The 18,534-nt window shown below is 36.7% G+C and overlaps 1 protein-coding gene across 50 annotated transcripts in view; it reads left to right on the forward strand.

The window, feature by feature from the left end:
* SOX5 (SRY-box transcription factor 5) overlaps window positions 1-18,534 on the forward strand; it is a 1,114,103-nt gene that overhangs the window by 1,027,904 nt on the left and 67,665 nt on the right. For 48 of the 50 annotated variants that reach the window (XM_081482956.1, XM_081482931.1, XM_081482958.1 and 45 more), the window contains one exon: window positions 4,112-4,258. The exons of the other annotated variants lie outside the window; for them this stretch is intronic. In XM_081482956.1, coding sequence (XP_081339082.1) covers window positions 4,112-4,258 — 147 coding nt within the window. The remainder of the gene's footprint in view (window positions 1-4,111; window positions 4,259-18,534) is intronic. 50 annotated transcript variants of the gene reach the window in all.

Consider the following 18,534-nt stretch of genomic DNA (forward strand, 5'->3'; position numbering starts at 1 on the left):
GGATGCTTGTTACTTCAGGTGGTTTTCAAGTCCCTGTAGATTCCATGCCCCTCCCCTCTCAACAAGATCAGCCAATGATGATTCTGAGATTATATACCTCCTTCACCCCAGGTGGTGCTAGTGGTAAAGAATCTGCCTGCCAGTGTAGGAAATGCAAGAGACGTGAGTTCAGTCCCTGGGTTGGGACGATCCCCTAGAGTAGGAAATAACAACCCACTACAATATTCTTTCCTGGAACATCCCATGGACACAGAAGCCTGGCAGTCCATGGGGACACAATCCATGGGGTCGCAAAGAGTCAGACACAACTGAGCACATACACACAACACAATGGTACAGATACCTATCATTATGCTCAAGTCTGCTTGAATAAATGAAATAAAATACTAATCATCTCTTGACTTTCTTGTTTTATTATCAGTCAACACACCCATCTTAATGGATAAACAAATGGATGTAAGTTTTTGAAAAGTTGAATTAAAATTAGTCTCAGCAGCATTTATTTTTTAAGTTGCCTACCCTTGATATATAACCAGGTATGCAAACCACTGTTAGTCTCTTTAAATCTACTGAAAAGTTATTTTAACTTGTGAATGGCCAAATTAGGTCCTAGCAGTATTAAAACTTCTGGTTTATTTATTTGTGCAAGCCCAATGTATATCAGATCCTGTAAGACTTGAGGCATCTTTATATTTCTGTAATATATCATAAATTTAAGGAGCACATATATTTGACACAAATTAAGATATGTTGGAAATGGATATTTCCAATTTCCAAACCTTGTCAAACTAAGAAAATTAGATGTTTGTTGTGGGAAGTGTAATGATCTGGGAATAGTGGAAAGTTAATCACAACTGAGGAAATGTAGTTCTGTATATCTGCCCCTTGCATAGCAAAAACCAACAATTAGAAAGGGGAGAATTAAGCATTGTTCCTCAATGTTAACCATACTGAATGAAAAGTAATCTTATGATTTTTTCATAATTAATTATTTTAAATCTCTTTATTTTGTAAAACAGCCAGTTTCCAGTATACTATTCTGATAAAAATATGTGTTTAATCGGGCTCAAGTTTTTTAAAATTTATCTTCTTTTCTACTCAAGAATTTTTAAGACAGTTTGACTCAGATAAACCTTAGTTAATAAATAAAACCAAAGTATTGCATTTGTTTGAATGAAGGAAGAACATATATGATTTTTTTTAATCCCAAGCATATACCATCTCCAAACTCAACTCATTCAAGTGTTTCAGTCATACTTATACTTGTATTTTTAATAATAGTTCTAATACTTCCTGGAAGTTTTGAATCTTTCTATAGTGACTGATGTTTAAACATTTAATCACCATTTATGAGTGATTAATCATCTATTTAATTAAATAATACAAATAGTCATTATTCTTTAAATATGCTGCAATAATTTTATAATGATCAAATTTAAATTTTGAGTAACTAATTTGTTCACAATTTTCTTTTTAGCTACAGAAGTTAAAATATCCCATGTCATTTTTGTAATTACTAAACAATCTTATATTTTTGTGTATACTAAACCAGTAATATGTGTTGTTAGCTTCTAGATGTAATTGCCACTGGGATCATTTTTAAAGATAAGGATACCATTTACAATACAATGTGAAATTTGCAATATGTATTATAGTTAGCCAGCCAGTTTTTTAAAATACAGATATTTTAAAATTCAGTACACTGGGAAAATTTTAATTTGCAAAATGATATCCTGGGATGTTGGTTATTTTCTTAATAGCTTCAAAACCAGTTCAGGATGATGACAGAAGAAATTGCTTTTTGAATTGCAGGATTTAGTACATAGGTTTTTAACATAAGTGTGGGAGATGAGTCATTTCTGATACTTTGAAAATGGTAAACTCCCAGTCATCATCAATTCAGTTCAGTCGCTCAGTCATGTCCAACTCTTTGCAACCGCATGGACTGCAGCACACCAGGCCTCCCTGTCCATCACCAGCTCCCAAAGTTTACTCAAACTCATGTCCATTGAGTCAGTGATGCCATCCAACCATCTCATCCTGTGTCATCCCCTTCTCCTCCCCCTTCAATCTTTCCCAGCATCAGGGTCTTTTCAAATGAGTCAGTCATCATATTTGATATCATATCCTTTTACTTTTGAGGTAATCTATTAAAAAGTGAAAGTTGCTCAGCCATGTCCGACTCTTTGCTGCCCCATGGACTATATAGAGTCCATGGAATTCTCTAGGCCAGGATACTGGAGTGGGTAGACTTTCCCTTCTCCAGAGGATCTTCCCAACCCAGGGATCAAACCCAGGTCTCCTGCATTGCAGGCAGATTCTTTACCAACTGAGCTATCAGGGAAGTCCAGTCTATTAAAGCCTTGTAAATTAACTCTTATTCTTTTTTCTGATTGGGATAAGAAATAACATAATTCCAATTCATGCAAAATAATGTGGGGGAGGAACAATCATTATTGATAGTATTAATATACTTGTCTGTAATTTCTTTTGTCAGGAATGTATTTGGCATCAGTTTGCATAAAAAATAAGCCATGATTTTAAAAATAATTTTAATGTCCTGTTTTTGTTTAGACCAAAGTTGCTGGAAACTGTAAAAAAAATATAAATGTATTTTCATGTAAATAAATGCCAGTTCTCAGTTTTCATTATTTCATTTATAGAGAGACCCCACTTATCAGAGTCTCTGGTTTATCCTGAATAGTTTCAGGCTTTCATATTTCTTTCAGAGAAAAACCAAGACAATCCAGAGAACTATTTGACAGTACTCTTCCTTGAGAGCTTTTTCTGTAGCATCAGTCTTTTTATTACAGAAGTTCTAGCGTGCATAGTAAAAGCTATCCAAGAACTCTTAAGACAAATGAGAAATTGTGTTATATTTTATACATATGTAGACATACATATATATGTGTGTGTTTGTGTGTATACTTATTTATTGGAAGTTTCCCTGGTGGCTCAGACAGTAAAAATCTGCCTTCAGTGCAGGAGACAGGAGACCAGTGCAGGAGATCTGGGTCAAGAGGATCCACTGGAGGAAGAAATAGCAACCCACTGCAGAATTCTTGCCTGGAGAATTCTATGGACAGAGGAGCCTGGCGGGCTATAGTCCATGGGGTCACAAAGAGTCAGACACGACTGAGTGACTAATACACACATACTTATTTATTAATACTTATATATGTATATATAGATAGTTGCTTCTTCAGTCAGATTTTTTAACTTTCACAAACTGCTACTTGCAGATGAAAGAGTGTTAGTCTAAACATTTGATGTGACTCCTGAGTCAAAAGCAACCTCATTGTTTTAAGATACTACATGATATGGCTATAGTTCTCACGTAAAATTTTCCCTTATTATTAAATTGATTTGTCAAAGAATTTTTGCTGGTTATTTAATAAGAAATATTATGTGCTGGCTTAGTCAAAGAGTATGCATTTTAGATAGTATTCCTTAAAACCCTAGTCCTCAAGATTATCTCAAGTTTGTCTATGTTTATATATCAGGAAGTAAAGTGGCATTCTGGCAAGCATCCAGTTAATTTTTATCAATGGAGGTAGACTGACCAAATAATGTTATTCAAATAGTCTCCTTCCATTCCCTTCCAGTGGCTTTTTTGTATTTCTGCACAACTAATAATCAGAAAAAAGTTGTGACAGTTGTCCGTTTCAGCAAGTCAAAGAAGGGAAATATACAGGGTTTGAACCAATATGGATAGTAAGAACATTACTTAGTGTATGAAGCTACATTCTTTTGTAACACACCATGTAAAATTTAAGAGTGGGGGAAAAAAGTTATTAACCCAAATAACATGATATACAGTACCTCCACTGATGTTGGTAAAGAGTAAATATGGATAAATGTTATTTGCTTTGAGTCCCTGGTTTTACTGAAAGTGAAATTCCTTATGTGTGGTGTATGTCATTTCTCCCCGAGAAGTAAGTCATGAAAGTTGAAATGACAGTGTCTATCTTTAAATATTCCAAGGCACTAAAGAAAAATACACATAGGAAAAATACCACATCTTATTATAGGATTATAAGTACTTTCTGAGAGGTGCATTTATTTCATTGCTGATAGTCCTTTTATCATTTTCTCTCTCTCTCTCCTGTAGCAGTTATATGCTGCCCAGCTAGCTGCAATGCAGGTATCTCCAGGAGGAAAGCTCCCAGGCGTATCCCAAGGCAACCTTGGTGCTGCTGTATCTCCTACCAGCATTCACACAGACAAGAGCACAAACAGCCCACCACCCAAAAGCAAGGTACCCCTTTGAAGAAGCTACATGTTTTGGCATTTAGAGTTTGCTTTTTGTTCGATGATATGTATTGAATACCTTATTATGTGCTAGTAACTGGGCTAAATGCTAGATCTTCAAGGAAACGATGGTTAGTAGAATCAGTAAGGATTGTGTCCCTATAAATTTACTCGCATAACATTTAGTCACTCATATATTCAATGAACATGCATTGAGAGCTGTAGTAGAAAATGTGAGTGATACAAATATTTGAAAGGTAGTTGTGCTGTCACCAAGAATGTTATAGTCTTATAAAATAGATACCCATACTCTATGATATAAGGTCTTAGAAGGAGCTACACGGAAAGAATGTTAAGTTATTAGGACAAAGATATTATTAATGCCTTCAGTGAGGGACCTGCGAAGATTGTCCCAAAGGAGAAATGAAATAGACCTTAAATATGAGTATAATTAGGGCATAGAGAAAATGTTTTATTTAAATATCAGTAACTGGTTATGTGGTATAGTATAGGTACAATTTCAGACATATTATCCAGCCAATTATTCAGCCAATTAGAAAGATAATGCTAGTGTTAAAAGTAAGAGTATTTAGAAATAGTTTTGTTTTTACGGCAAAGAAAGCATTTCCTGAGAGAACCTCGAAAAGGATCAGAAGTGTTTCAAATAATTTGTTTCTTGGCTCCAAAGAAAGAAGCAGAAAAATTAATTCGAACTTCTCCGTGATTTTTAAGCTCTTACCTAGATGATAGTATATGAATATATTAAACTTCCTATGTAAAAAAGTAAAAAGAGTATCCATGAAGTAATTTTCTTGGACATTGCTCAGGGAGGTAATCACACATGTTTTCTAACAGTTAGAAAATATAAAGTAGAAAACTTGACATGGTGAATTTACCCCCCAAATAATGCTGTTTGTTTTTTGCTGAATTACCTAGAAATTTGCTTCTGCTCTTTATTTCAAGAATTCATCTTGAAATATCTGAAGAGTAATAGGGTTAGAGTAGCCACAATAGAAAAAATACACAGAAAAAAAAGTTTAGAAATTTTTGAAAGAGAAAAAAAATCCTAGAATTTTTTAATCCACCTCTAGTGCCCTGGCAGATGCTTTTCATAGTCAGTATATTAATCCAGAATAGAAATTGGGAAATAGAACTACTGGGTTGGGAAAGTGTCCTCCAGCCTCCGTCTTCCCAAACCCCCCAAGTCTGTTTTTTTATACTAATAGATAAATACATTTGGAGTAATAACTTACCCTGGACAAGGACCTTAGACATGATTCACTAGCAACATGTACAAAGATATAGTGGAAAATTATGTACTTGCTACTGTGATGTTAGGAAATATGAATAAGCCACTTTTAAAAACTCTTTCAGCTGTGTAATGGACCTTCCATGTTCTGTGCTTGAGGTATACTTGAGGCGTGGTGTGCTTTTCTATATAATCACAGCAGAACATGTTTTTAAAACTTGGTAATAATGGTGACATTTTTAAAATTTAATTTAATTTTAAAGCAGTGATATTTTGGTGTCTCCATGGAACAGGAGTTTCAATGTATTCCATGTACAGGCTCAACTCAGTCAGTTCAGTCACTCAGTCGTGTCCGACTGTTTGTGATCCCATGGACTGCAGCACACCAAACATGCTTGTCCATCACCAACTCGCGGAGCTTACTCAAACTCATGGCTATTGAGTTGATGATGCCAGCCAACAATCTCATCCTCCGTCTTCCCTTTCTCCTCCTGCATTCAATCCTTCCCAGCCTTGGGTCTTTTCAGATGAGTAGGTTCTTTGCATCAGGTGGCCAAAGGTTTGGAGTTTCAGCTTCAACATCAGTCCTTCCAATGAACACCCAGGACCGACCTCCTTTAGGATGGACTGGTTGGATGTCCTTTCAGTCCAAGGGACTCTCAAGAGTCTCCTCCAACACCACAGTTCAAAAGCATCAATTCTTCAGTGCTCAGCATTCTTTATAGTCCAACTCTCACATCCACACGAGACTACTGGAAAACGATAGTTTGACTAGATGGACCTTTGTTGGCAAAGTAATGTCTCTGCTTTTTAATATGCTGTCTAGGTTGGTCATAATTTTTCTTCCAAGGAGCAAGCATCTTTTAATTTCATGGCTGCAATCACCATCTGCAGTGATTTTGGAGCCCAGAAAAATAAAGTCAGCCACTGTTTCCACTGTATCCCCATCTATTTGCCATGAAGTGATGGGACCAGATGCCATGATCTTAGTTTTCTGAATGTTGAGTTTTAAGTCAACTCTTTCACTCTCCTCGTTGACTTTTATCAAGAGGCCCTTTAGTTCTTCTTCACTTTCTGCCATAAGGGTGGTGTCATCTGCATATCTGAGGTTATTGATATTTCTCCTGGCAGTCTTGATTCCAGCCTGTGCTTCCTCCAGCCCAGCGTTTTGCATGATGTACTCTGCATATAAGTTAAATAAGCAGGGTGACAATATACAGCCTTGACGTACTCCTTTTCCTATTTGGAACAAGTCTGTTGTTTCATGTCCAGTTCTAACTGTTGCTTCCTGACCTGATACAGGTTTCTCAAGAGGCAGGTCAGGTGATCTGGTATTCCCATCTCTTTCAGAATTTTCCACAGTTTACTGTGATCCACACAGTCAAAGGCTTTGACATAGTCAATAAAGCAGAAATAGATGTTTTTCTGGAACTCTCTTGCTTTGTCAATGATCCAGCGAATGTTGGTAATTTGATCTCTGCTTCCCCTGCCTTTTCTAAATCCAGCTTGAACATCTGAAAGTTCATGGTTCACATACTGTTGAAGCCTTGCTTGGAGAATTTTGAACATTGCTTTGCTAGTGTGTGAGAGGAGTGCAATTGTGCTATAGTTTGAGCATTCTTTGGCATTGCCTTTCTTTGGGAATAGAGTGAAGACGGACCTTTTCCAGTCCTGTGGCCACTGCTGAGTTTTCCAAATTTGCTGGCATATTGAATGCAGCACTTTCACAGCATCATCTTTTAGGATTTGAAATAGCTCAACTGGAATTCCATCACCTCCACTAGCTTTGTTCATAGTGATGCTTCCTAAGGCCCACTTGACTTCGCATTCCAGAATGTCTGGCTGTAGGTGAGTGATCACACCATCGTGATCATCTGGGTCATGAACATCTTTTTTGTATAGTTCTGTGTATTCTTGACACCTCTTATTAATATATTCTGCTTCTATTAGATCCATACCATTTCTGTCCTTTATTGTGCCCATCTTTCCATGAAATTTTCCCTTGGTATCTCTAATTTTATTGAAGAGATCTCTAGTCTTTCCCAATCTGTTGTTCTCCTCTATTTCTTTGCACTGATCACTGAGGAAGGCTTTCTTCTCTCCTTGCTATTCTTTGGAACTCTGCATTCAAATGGGTATGTCTTTCCTTTTCTCTTTTGCCTTTCACTTCTCTTCTTTTCACAGCTATTTGTATGGCCTCCTCAGACCACCATTTTTCCTTTTTGCATTTATTTTTCTTGGGGGTGGTCTTGATTCCTGCCTCCTGTTCAATGTAATGAACCTCTGTCCATAGTTCTTCAGGCATTCTGACTATCAGATCTAACCCCTTAAATCTGTTTGTCACTTCCACTGTATAATCGTAAGGGATTTGATTTAGGTCATACCAGAATTGTCTAGTGGTTTTCCGTACTTTCTAAATTTAAGTCTGAATTTGGCAATAAGGAGTTCATGATCTGAGCCATAGTCATCTCCCAGTCTTGTTTTTGCTGACTGTATAGAGCTTCTCCATCTTTGGCTTCAAAGAATATAATCAACAGGAAATTGGATTAAAGATTTACTGAGCACCAAAGAATTGATGCTTTTGAACTGTGGTGTTGGAGAAGACTCTTGAGAGTCCCTTGGACCACAAGGAGATCCAACCAGTCCATCCTAAAGGAGATCAGTCCTGGGTGTTCATTGGAAGTACTGATGTTGAAGCTGAAACTCCAATACTTTGGCCACTTGATGCAAAGAGCTGACTCATTTGAAAAGACTCTGATGCTGGGAAAGATTGAGGGCAAGAGGAGAAGGGGACGACAGAGGATGAGATGGTTGGATGGCATCACTGACTCAATGGACAGGAGTTTGGGTAGGCTCTGGGAGTTGGTGATGGACAGGAAGGCCTGGTGTGCTGCAGTTCATGGGGCCTCAAAGAGTCGGACACAACTGAGTGATTGAACTGAACTGAACTGCGCGTGGCCCTGCCCTTCAGAACAAGACCCAGCTTCCCCCCTCAGTCAGTTTCTCTCATCAGGAAGCTTCCGTAAGCCTCTTATCCTTCTCCATCAGAGGACAAACAGAATGAAAACCATGACCACAGAAAACTAATCAATCTGATCACATGGACCACAGCCTTGTCTAACTCAATGAAACTATATGTCATGCCACATAGGGCTACCCAAGACAGATGGGTCATGGTGGAGAGTTCTGACAAAACATGGTCCACTGGAGAAGGGAATGGCAAACCACTTCAGTATTCTTGACTTGAGAATGCTATGAACAGTATGAAAAGGCAAAATGATAGGACACTGAAAGATGGACTCCCCAGGTCAGTAGGTACCCAATATTGCTACTGGAAATCAGTGGAGAAATAACTCCAGAAAGAATGAAGAGACAGAGCCAAAGCAAAACAATACCCAGTTGTGGATGTGACTGGCGTTGGAAGTAAAGTCCAATGCTATAAAGAGCAATATTGCATAGGAACCTGGAATGTTAGGTCGATGAATCAATGCAAATTGGAAGTGGTCAGACAGGAGATGGCAAGACTGAACATTGACATTTTAGGAATCAGCAAACTAAAATGGACTGGAAAGAGTGAATTTAACTCAGATGACCATTATGTCTACTACCATGAGCAAGAATCCCTTAGAAGAAATTGAGTAGCCCTCATAGTCAACAAAGGAGTCTGGATACAATCTCAAAAATGACAGAATGATCTCTGTTTGTTTCCAAGACAAACTATTCAGTATCACTGTAATCCAAGTCTATGCCCTGACCAGTAATGCTGAAAAAGCTGAAGCTGAATGGTTCTATGAAGACCTACAAGACCTTCTAGAACTAACACACAAAAAAGATATCCTTTTCATTATAGGGGACTGGAATGCAAAAGTAGGAAGTCAAGAAATACCTGGAGTAACAGGCAAATTTGGCCTTGGAGTACAGAATGAAGCAGGGCAAAGGCTAATAGAGTTTTGCCAAGAGACATACTGGTCATAGTAAACACCCTCTTCCAACAACACAAGAGAAGGCTCTACACATGTACAGGCTAACACTGAGAAAAATAAATAGCTATAGCGGCATAGTCATTGTCACACACAAATAACTCTCTGAGGTATTATTCTAGATTTTTCCCCATGATTTATTAATGTGATTTCACATTGTGGTTCATAATGATGCTTTACATTAGGGCATTTCATTTTATGACTTTAGCGTACACAGTTCACTTGTAAAGAACTGATGGGTTTTTCTTGGCCACTAGATAACTTTTTATCATTGATACTGAGTGTTGTGTGCTCATTTGTGTCTAACTCTTCGCGACCCCATAGACTGTAGCCCACCAAATATCTTCTCCTCAAATCCCTAAATAGAATAATCGTGAAGTTTTTGATGTCAGTCAGCCTCATTTGTTTATGCATCTATTTTTTTTACTCATTCATTTATTCATCCATTCAAAGGTTTATTGAGCAGTTGCTGTGACACTTCCTTAGGTAAACCATGGCAAGTATAAAAGTGACGTAAAGCTTGCCAAGATGAAGACACTGTTTTGTGAGGTATATGGTTTCAGACATTCATAGAACTCCACAGATTGGATGCAAAGATTGATTGTTCCAATAATGTTAGAATTCCTCCATATTGTATGGTTTCAAGTACCTCCCTTTATTTAGTGCTACCAAAAAAGTGGATTGTGTTTCTATAGCTATGATTATATACTGTTTAAAAAAATATATTTATACTTTATCACTAAATTTCACTTCTGGAAAATTAGCCTTCATGAATTTTCTATCATATGAGGTTTAAGAAAGCAGTTGAAGTTGTGTTTCTTAACCACTTGCAATTATTTTAAAGTACATAAAAATTTTAAGCCAGGAGAAAGTGCCTCTTTTTAAATAACAACCACAATTTAATAAAAATATGTCTGTTCTTTGCTCAGTTTCCTCTAGTATACTGTTTACACCCATTCTTATTGTCAGAAAAGATGTCTTAAATGTGCTTCTGTTTTAGCTCAGCAGTAAAGTTTAGTGGGTTAAAAATTGCCAGAGCAATAAATATTGCTATTGTCATTTTAATGAAGAACATGACTAAAAAAATACAAGCAACAATACATAAAGAGGATGCATTTCAATACATGAATTCTGTTTCTTAGAGACTGGAATTGACAACATAGCATAATAAACATTTTGCCTTCACAGAGCCATTTCACTTTAATATAACAGTTATCATTTATTACTATATATAAATATATTTTGAAACAATCAATCCTGAGTGTCTGGAGGGCATTTTCTGTGTGTTTTATTGGTGGATTTTCACATGTATCTTATTGTAAAATTGAATTATTTTACTAAATAGCTTTGTGTTATCTGCCTTCCTACCTGGCATAAAGCAAACATAAAGCTTTTATTGTTTGGAACAATAGAATCATAAGCCACATCCAGGTGATGATGTAAGGAAAATGGTGTTATTGGCAGCTGTCAAAAGTCAACCATGTGCTATGGGTTTGCTTGCCTGCCCTTCTTCCTAGGTGTGCCTTTGACTCACAACTCCAGAGAAGGACACAAACAAAACTTATTTGCAATTTGCAAAAAAAATGGAAGGGGCGAATCAAAAGGAAGGGGCTCCAAAAGACTGTAAAATTGTGCAGCATGAGTCCTCTGATGCATGCTGTTTTCAATCTGCTGTGTGCCAGTTGGAGGCTTGGGGAGTGTATGCGCGCGCGAGAAAGGATAATGCTGAGAAATGATAGAGTGGCTGTGACCTCCAAGCTCAGCCTGGAAATCCAAGACATTGATTTCACTTAGCATTCCTGCTGAGAAATCTGGCGGAGTTCAGTTGTAATAAAAGAACAAGATTCTGTTCTAATGGTAATGGCGTATGACAGACATATCACTTTGTCTGTCCTCAGCACCAGAGAGAGGAGAATTGGAGAAAGGTCACCTGACCTTCCTGGGGTGTTGTACGAGTGCTGTGCTAAGCTTTGAACTGCCGCCTAGGAACATAATTATTTATAATATTAAATGATAAAGAAACCTTTAGAGGACTCACAGTGACCCTCTAGAAACTGCGAGTAGGAAGTGTATCCTGTAAATCTGAAAACATGAGAAGAAATCTGCTCTCTTCAAATTCTGCATTGGAAAACTTGGATAGCATTGCTGGTTGAGTTATATGTCTTTAAACTTACTATTTGGAACTGTTTTCATTAATGCCTGACATACTGTCATTGCTTCACGTTTCCTTATTATTTTATGCCTTGCTTTTATTATTCACAAAGACAAGATTCTTTTTTTCATAATGTATTTTGCCAAATATTGAAAAATTAAGGTCTTCGGCAGGTTTTTTAAATCTCTCAGATGCTACATAACATCTTTCTTAATACATTTGTCTCTTTAGCACTCATTTAATTTTTTTCTCTCTGGATCCTATTCCAGGACGTTTTTTTTTATATTTAGTTCTTCAGAGATATTCTCTTAGCTCATGTGTATCCTCCCAGCTGAGTTTATAGCTAAATATTGGTTTAAAAAAACAACTTTGAAAGTATGAACTCTTGAACTTGTATATATGAGAGGTCCAGTTTAAAGAAAATTTTAGAAATAATTCTGTTTCTCATATTCAGGAAAATTATTTAGTCATAGTATTGTTTAGCACTATTGGTCCTTGAATCTCATAGGCAGCATTGCTGCTCTAAATCTGCTTATATTCCACAACAAATGTTTAAATTGAATTGTTTATAGTTTAGCATTCTGCCACAGAATAGGTAAAATTTATTCAGTGACTTTCATTTTTGTCATGTATTTTGTGCCACATATTTCTTTGTTTTAATGGTTTTCTGCATTGTTTGCTGCAGTTTTTTAAGAAACCTAGATAGCCTTTCTTTTGTGGTAGTAATTGATCTCTTGATAATATTTGTTTGGTAAAAATAAATTATTTCTTTTAAAAATAGCAAAATCAATACCAGCCTTAAAATAGTTATCAAAGGAGGAAAAGTATTTTTAGTTGGTTTTACATACAACTCACACAATTGTTGGTAATGAATAAGCTTGTAATATCCACGTTAGCAAGAAATCCTCATATGTCGTAGATGTGCTAACCATCTGAACTTCACATTAAGTGTTTTGCTATTGCAGAAGTAGCCACCTCTTGAGAAAATTTTAAGTGCAACTTGTAAATACTATGAAATGGCTCTTGGTGCTTGATGAAAACTTATATGTTGCCTGCAGCTAACCAAGAGTAGTTAGTTTGAAAAGCTGATGACAAGAGAGAATTCCTGGGTGCTTTTCTTTTAACCTTGCTCTGACCCTAGTCATACCCCTGGTCACAGTTGTGTCCCTGTCAATGATAAGAGCTCATAGATTGTCCAAATCAATTTTTTTTTGTTCTTTTCAAATACTTCTGGCAGTGATGTTCCCATTTGCTCAGCAGTAGCACCTGGGAGTCATGTGAGAGAGAAGAAATATTTTTCTAACAACCAGAAAAAGCCCTAGCCAGCTGACCAGACACAATCAAATCCTTTCAGGGGCAATATCCTTATACAGATTGCTTCAAATTCTGAAGTAAGAAGTAGTACTACATTTTTATCTTATCCTCTTTCACAGACACCAAAATGAAGATCCTTTCTCATTTGGTAACCAGGTGCTTATGTTAGTAATGTCAGGAGACCTGTGACTCCTCTTAGAGCACTTAGTTTTTGCTGTAATGGTACCAATCACATAGTTTCATGCTATCAAGTAAGCATTTTATCAGTACACACTGATCTACAGGGTAGAATTTTGTAGTAGTTTAATACTATGAGTCACAAACTGTGGTACACATACACTCAAGATTACTTAGCAGTATATGCTGGGAGTATGAGAAATCAGAGGATAATCATGATTCATCTTAATTGAAAATTCTAATAGAAAATTTGGAAATGAAGTTCATTTTGCTAACTTTGAGTCAGTGTTTTATAATACCAGTTTGGGGAAAGGTTGACTGCAAAAGTGCACATACAATCTAACCACATCTGAGTCAAACTACCACCACACTAATGATGAAAACACTATTTTTAATATTTGACAAAAACATCCTTTCAAGATAAAGCAAAAGACATCAAAGAGATTTCATAACTTTGAAATCTACCAGGAAGTACTAAGGCCTCCACAGTAGTATTTCCATTGTGAAAACTCCATAAAGCAATGCTCAGTATAATCATAACTTCAGTTAATATTTTCACATTTTATCTGGACATGAAGACTTTTTAGTAGTAGTAGCTGCCAAAGATATAATTTCCAATATGTGAAAAATCATAGAATACTGCCATTTGACTTACTCTTTGCAGTTCAAGATCTCAAATAATCATTACTCACTATGCAGAGCTAGAACTGGCTTCCAAATACAGTTATTTCTAAGTAACCCACAGTACTTAAATAGCACTAATCAAAGAGGTGCTTGCATGTATCTGTATGCATGCTCAGTCATTTCAGTCATGTCTGACTTTTTGCAACCCTATGGATTGTAGCCTGCCAGGCTCCTCTGTCCATGGGATTCTCCAGGCAAGAATACTGGAGTGGGTTGCCATGCCCTCCTCCAGGGGATATTCCCAACCCAGGGATCCAACCTGGGTCTCTTATATTGCAGGCAGATTCTTTTCTGCTGAGCCACCATGGAAGCCCAGTTATCTATATATGTATGATCAAATATAAAACAACTGATCCCTCCTGAAACTGTTAAACCTGGTACTTTTGTAGATTTCATTTCTCCTAAAACTTCAGAACAGAACGGAATGTTAGCCTCAGCTAATTATAACCACTTTTAAATTGGCCATTTTCTATTCTTATGCTTTAAACGCTGTCTGGCATATCAATTAAATGCTAGAATCTCTCTAACACCTTGCTCCATACAGCTGCTTTGTGCTTTGTTGGATAGTTATTGAACACCTGCTCCTTCCCCCGTATCTAAATACCTATGAAATAACAATTTTGTGAGCCTTTGAGATGTGCTATGGATGTGTCACACTCAAGAGGTGAGTTCATTTGAGAGGAATCACCCCATAGAGTTAAACTGTAAATGTGGCCCATTATCATTATTATCATCACTTCCTGGGTGGGATATATTTATAGTGGGTCTAACATAGTCACCCTGTCATTTTAAATAGTTTTCTTCTTGTGGCCCCTTGTTGCTAAACTGAAATATGTTAAATGAAGTGTTATCAGCAGAACCCCTGTGATCAGCCTCTTCCTTTCCTTTTCATCTATATTCAGTTGACAGGAATCTCAAACAGCTACGTACTTAAACAGAGGCTGTCTGAGCGCTGTGGTATTAAATGTCCAAGTAGGTCGTTTGGTGATATATTCTTATGACTCAGAAGTGGGGGGTGAGTGGGCAGTCACATTTGTAACATAAAAATTATAAAACAAAGAGACAGACTAGTTATAATGCTGACATTTTTTAAAAGGCAAAATATACAGAGGAATTTAGGTAATGTCCTTTGAATTCAACTGGCCTGGCCTATGTTCCCCAGTATACCGATTTTGTTTTGACAGTAACCTGTCTGGAACACAGCAACTGGCTCTGATGAGCCACGTCAAAGCTTTTCAATAAGGCAAACCGTGGAGAGGCAAGAGGATGTTGAACATGTGTGGACATAGGAAGATCCACAGAATCACAGTTTTTAAGTGAAAGTTGCCCTCTAAAATAGATCCAACCCAGTGCAGATTCATCCTCCACAAAGCTAAAGATTGAAAGCATTTTAATGTTAGAAGCAGGCAGTCAAAACCTAAATATACAGGGAAGAAAAACAGAACAACATGAAAGGATGTCCCTGTAATGGGTGGTATCTAGTACAACATCAATAAACATCAACACATCAGACTGAGAAAGTGAAAGTGCTACTTCTGTAGTTATCTTTCCTTTTAGGGAATCATTTATAATTTGGGTTTCCTAAAACATTCTTCAAATCAGTTAAAATCCTTTCTTTTCTACCCTAAATTATTGATCAGTACTTCATTTGATCTCTTGATTATTGACCCCTTTTTACCCCTTTAGCCTGACCTGTCCTCTAAATGTTTGAATAGAGAATTGAGAAGTGAAGCTGTGGAGGACTACCAGAAACCTCAGATTTGATTTATTTGCATTCCTTCTACTTACTCATTCTTTCCTATTGGTAAAATAGGAAGAATTTCAGTAGTCTGTTTGACACAGATGCCCCAAAGTAGGGATTTGTTTTCTACATGACAACAAATATTTAGTCTTATTTAGATTGATAGAAAATAGAGTATATACATATTTGTTTGTTAAATTTTATCAATAGATTTTTCTCTAGACAAGATAAAACATTCCATTAACATTTTTGAATATTATAAAATAGATCATAGAAAGAAAACAATACAGTAATTAAACAGATGTAAATGTAGAAGTCAACAAAATAAAGAGATATAACCTTCTAAACTGAAGGCAGACAAGTTCAAAACCCAAACATTCAAAATTGTCTTTATTTAACAAAGGGCATCCAATGTTTTATTTATAGAATTAGGGAAGCTTAAGTAAGAAGGAAGTTCAAAAGTATCCAGTCCAGGATACAATAACTCAGTCTCAAGGTTACTTTCCCTCTGCCTAGTCTGCTACTGTGACAGAGGGAGTCCACCACTCCAGGAGATAGCATTATTTTATTCAGGGTAACTCTCAACGTCAAAATATTCTTATTGAAGTAGAACTTTAATCAGCTTTCCAGGATTTCAAATTATGTTTTCACTGAATGACAATTGTATTTGTTAATAAAGTAATAGAAAACCCAATCCAAGCTAGATTAAGCAAAAAGGAAATGTATTCACACTAAAAAAAAAATGTTATTCTGACTTTAGGTATGGTTTAATTAGGAGCCCAAACACTTAGAAATGTTTTCTAGTCATTAGCTCTGTTCTTTTCTCATTCGTCAAAGCTCTGTCCCCTTTTAGTGTTCTCTAGCACCCTATGCTTACATCTACTTCTCACTGATTCAACAAATATTAGTTGATGCCTGTCATGTGCCAAGTTCAGTTCAAGGCAGAACTACAGCTACTACAGCTATGAACAGGACAGTTTGTCTGCTTAAGATTTTTCAGTTGAATGGAAAGTGATAAGCTGTGAGCAATTAAACAGATAATTTAATATACCAGTAAGTGCTACGAAGAAAATAAAACATGGTAAAAAAGTGCCAAGGAACAGCAAGGTGATCTCCTTGAGACAGAGCTTATGGGGAAGTCTTCTCTGAGACCTAAATCATGAGAAGGAAAGTACCTACAAAGGTCTGGAGGGAAAGGTATTCCAAACAGGAGGAACAGCAATTTCAGGGACCCTAATATATGAGTGAGGTTAACAGATTCATGGTTTAGAAAATAGGCTGGCTGGGGTAGTTCCCAGGGGGCACTAGTGGTAAAGAATCCACCTGCCAATTCAGGAGATTCAGGGGATGCAGGTTCAGTCCTTGGGTTGGGAAGATACCCTGGAGAAGGAAATGGCAACCCACTCCAGTATTCTTGCCTGGAGAATCCCATGGACAGAGGAGCCTAGCGGGCTATATGATTGCAAAGAGTCGGACACAACCAAGCGATGAACACCCTCTTTTTCATGCTAGTGCTCAGTAGAGTTTTAGAATTGTAGTTTTACTTAATGTCTTTCAAATAGGTTAACAAGTCACATGAGAAAACAGACCCTAATTTCCAATCAGATTTTTACTTTTGACATTTGCTTTTTAAATTTTGATTTTTACTTCAAACTTTATAACCCAGTGTGGTTTCAATGATCTGCCAAGTGCAACAGACTTTTAGCTCTCTTTTAAAAAAAAATCAGTGAAAAAAATGTACTACAGTTTTAAAACAATTACAACAGGGTAGTTCAGAGAAGTCAATGGCACCCCACTCCAGTGCTCTTGCCTGGAAAATCCCATGGACGGAGGAGCCTGGTAGGCTACAGTCCATGGGGTCGCTAAGAGTTGGACGACTGAGCGATTTCACTTTCACTTTTCCCTTTCATGCACTGGAGAAGGAAACGGCAACCCACTCCAGTATTCTTGCCTGGACAATCCCAGGGACGGCGGAGCCTGGTGGGCTGCCATCTATGGGGTTGCACAGAGTCGGACACGACTGAAGCGACTTAGCAGCAGCAGCAGCAGCAGTTTTAAAATTATGAATAGCATTATTTTCATCATTGAAATAAACTTTCAGTCTCCTGATTGAGGACTTTTGAGAGGACAGCATTCTTTCAAAATCTCTCTCTCTCTCTCTCTCTCTCTATATATATATATATATACACACATATACATATATGTGTGTATATATATATACCTTTCTTCATTCTTTCCCTCTCTCTCCTCCCCTCCTCCCTTCTCCCTTTCTCCAGCTGTAAGCTTTATAAGTCACAATTTTTGTCATATAAACATGCAATGCCACCCACTTTAAAACAACTTTCATAAAGTTTATGTAAAACTTCTGTAAATATGTGATTATTTTCTTGTTAAAAGTCATTAAATGACCTATTTAAGCATGTGAATTCATGATGCACTTAAAATCCTATGTTTTACTTATACTGAGTTTACATACAAAGTTCTAAGATACCTATTTTATTGTATTATATTCCATAAAGTAAGATTCGTTTTTAATTATACTTCTTTTCACATTTTCTCAGGCACATACAATATGGTAGTGGTATTGAACAAAGTTAACTTAAGGAGAAATAGAGACTATTTTAATCCAAAATATAAAAAATTATAAAATAGTGGATTTCTCCATCATCATTCTTATAGTTTCTCATTTCTTCTAATAATCAACTAAAGAACACAGTCATTCTTAATTATATTTTTTTGACTAAAGGCCAGAAGAAAATGTGTAACTTGACTAGTATTAAGTGTGGGAAAAACATACCTTCATCAGATTCACAGTGAGTAGTATAATTCACACTGACTGTGAATTATTGTCTAGAGTCTGCTTAATATAATCAAAGAAGTTTGGAAGCACACAGTCCTGACCTCATGTATCTTTGAGACAGAGATAATACAGAATAGGATTCAAAATATAAAACAACCCTCTTTTTTTTTTTGAAATGGGGAATAA

This window comes from Giraffa tippelskirchi, chromosome 4 (genome assembly GCF_054371585.1).
Source record: "Giraffa tippelskirchi isolate mGirTip1 chromosome 4, T2T-mGirTip1v1.2.pri, whole genome shotgun sequence".
Lineage (NCBI taxonomy): Eukaryota > Metazoa > Chordata > Mammalia > Artiodactyla > Giraffidae > Giraffa > Giraffa tippelskirchi.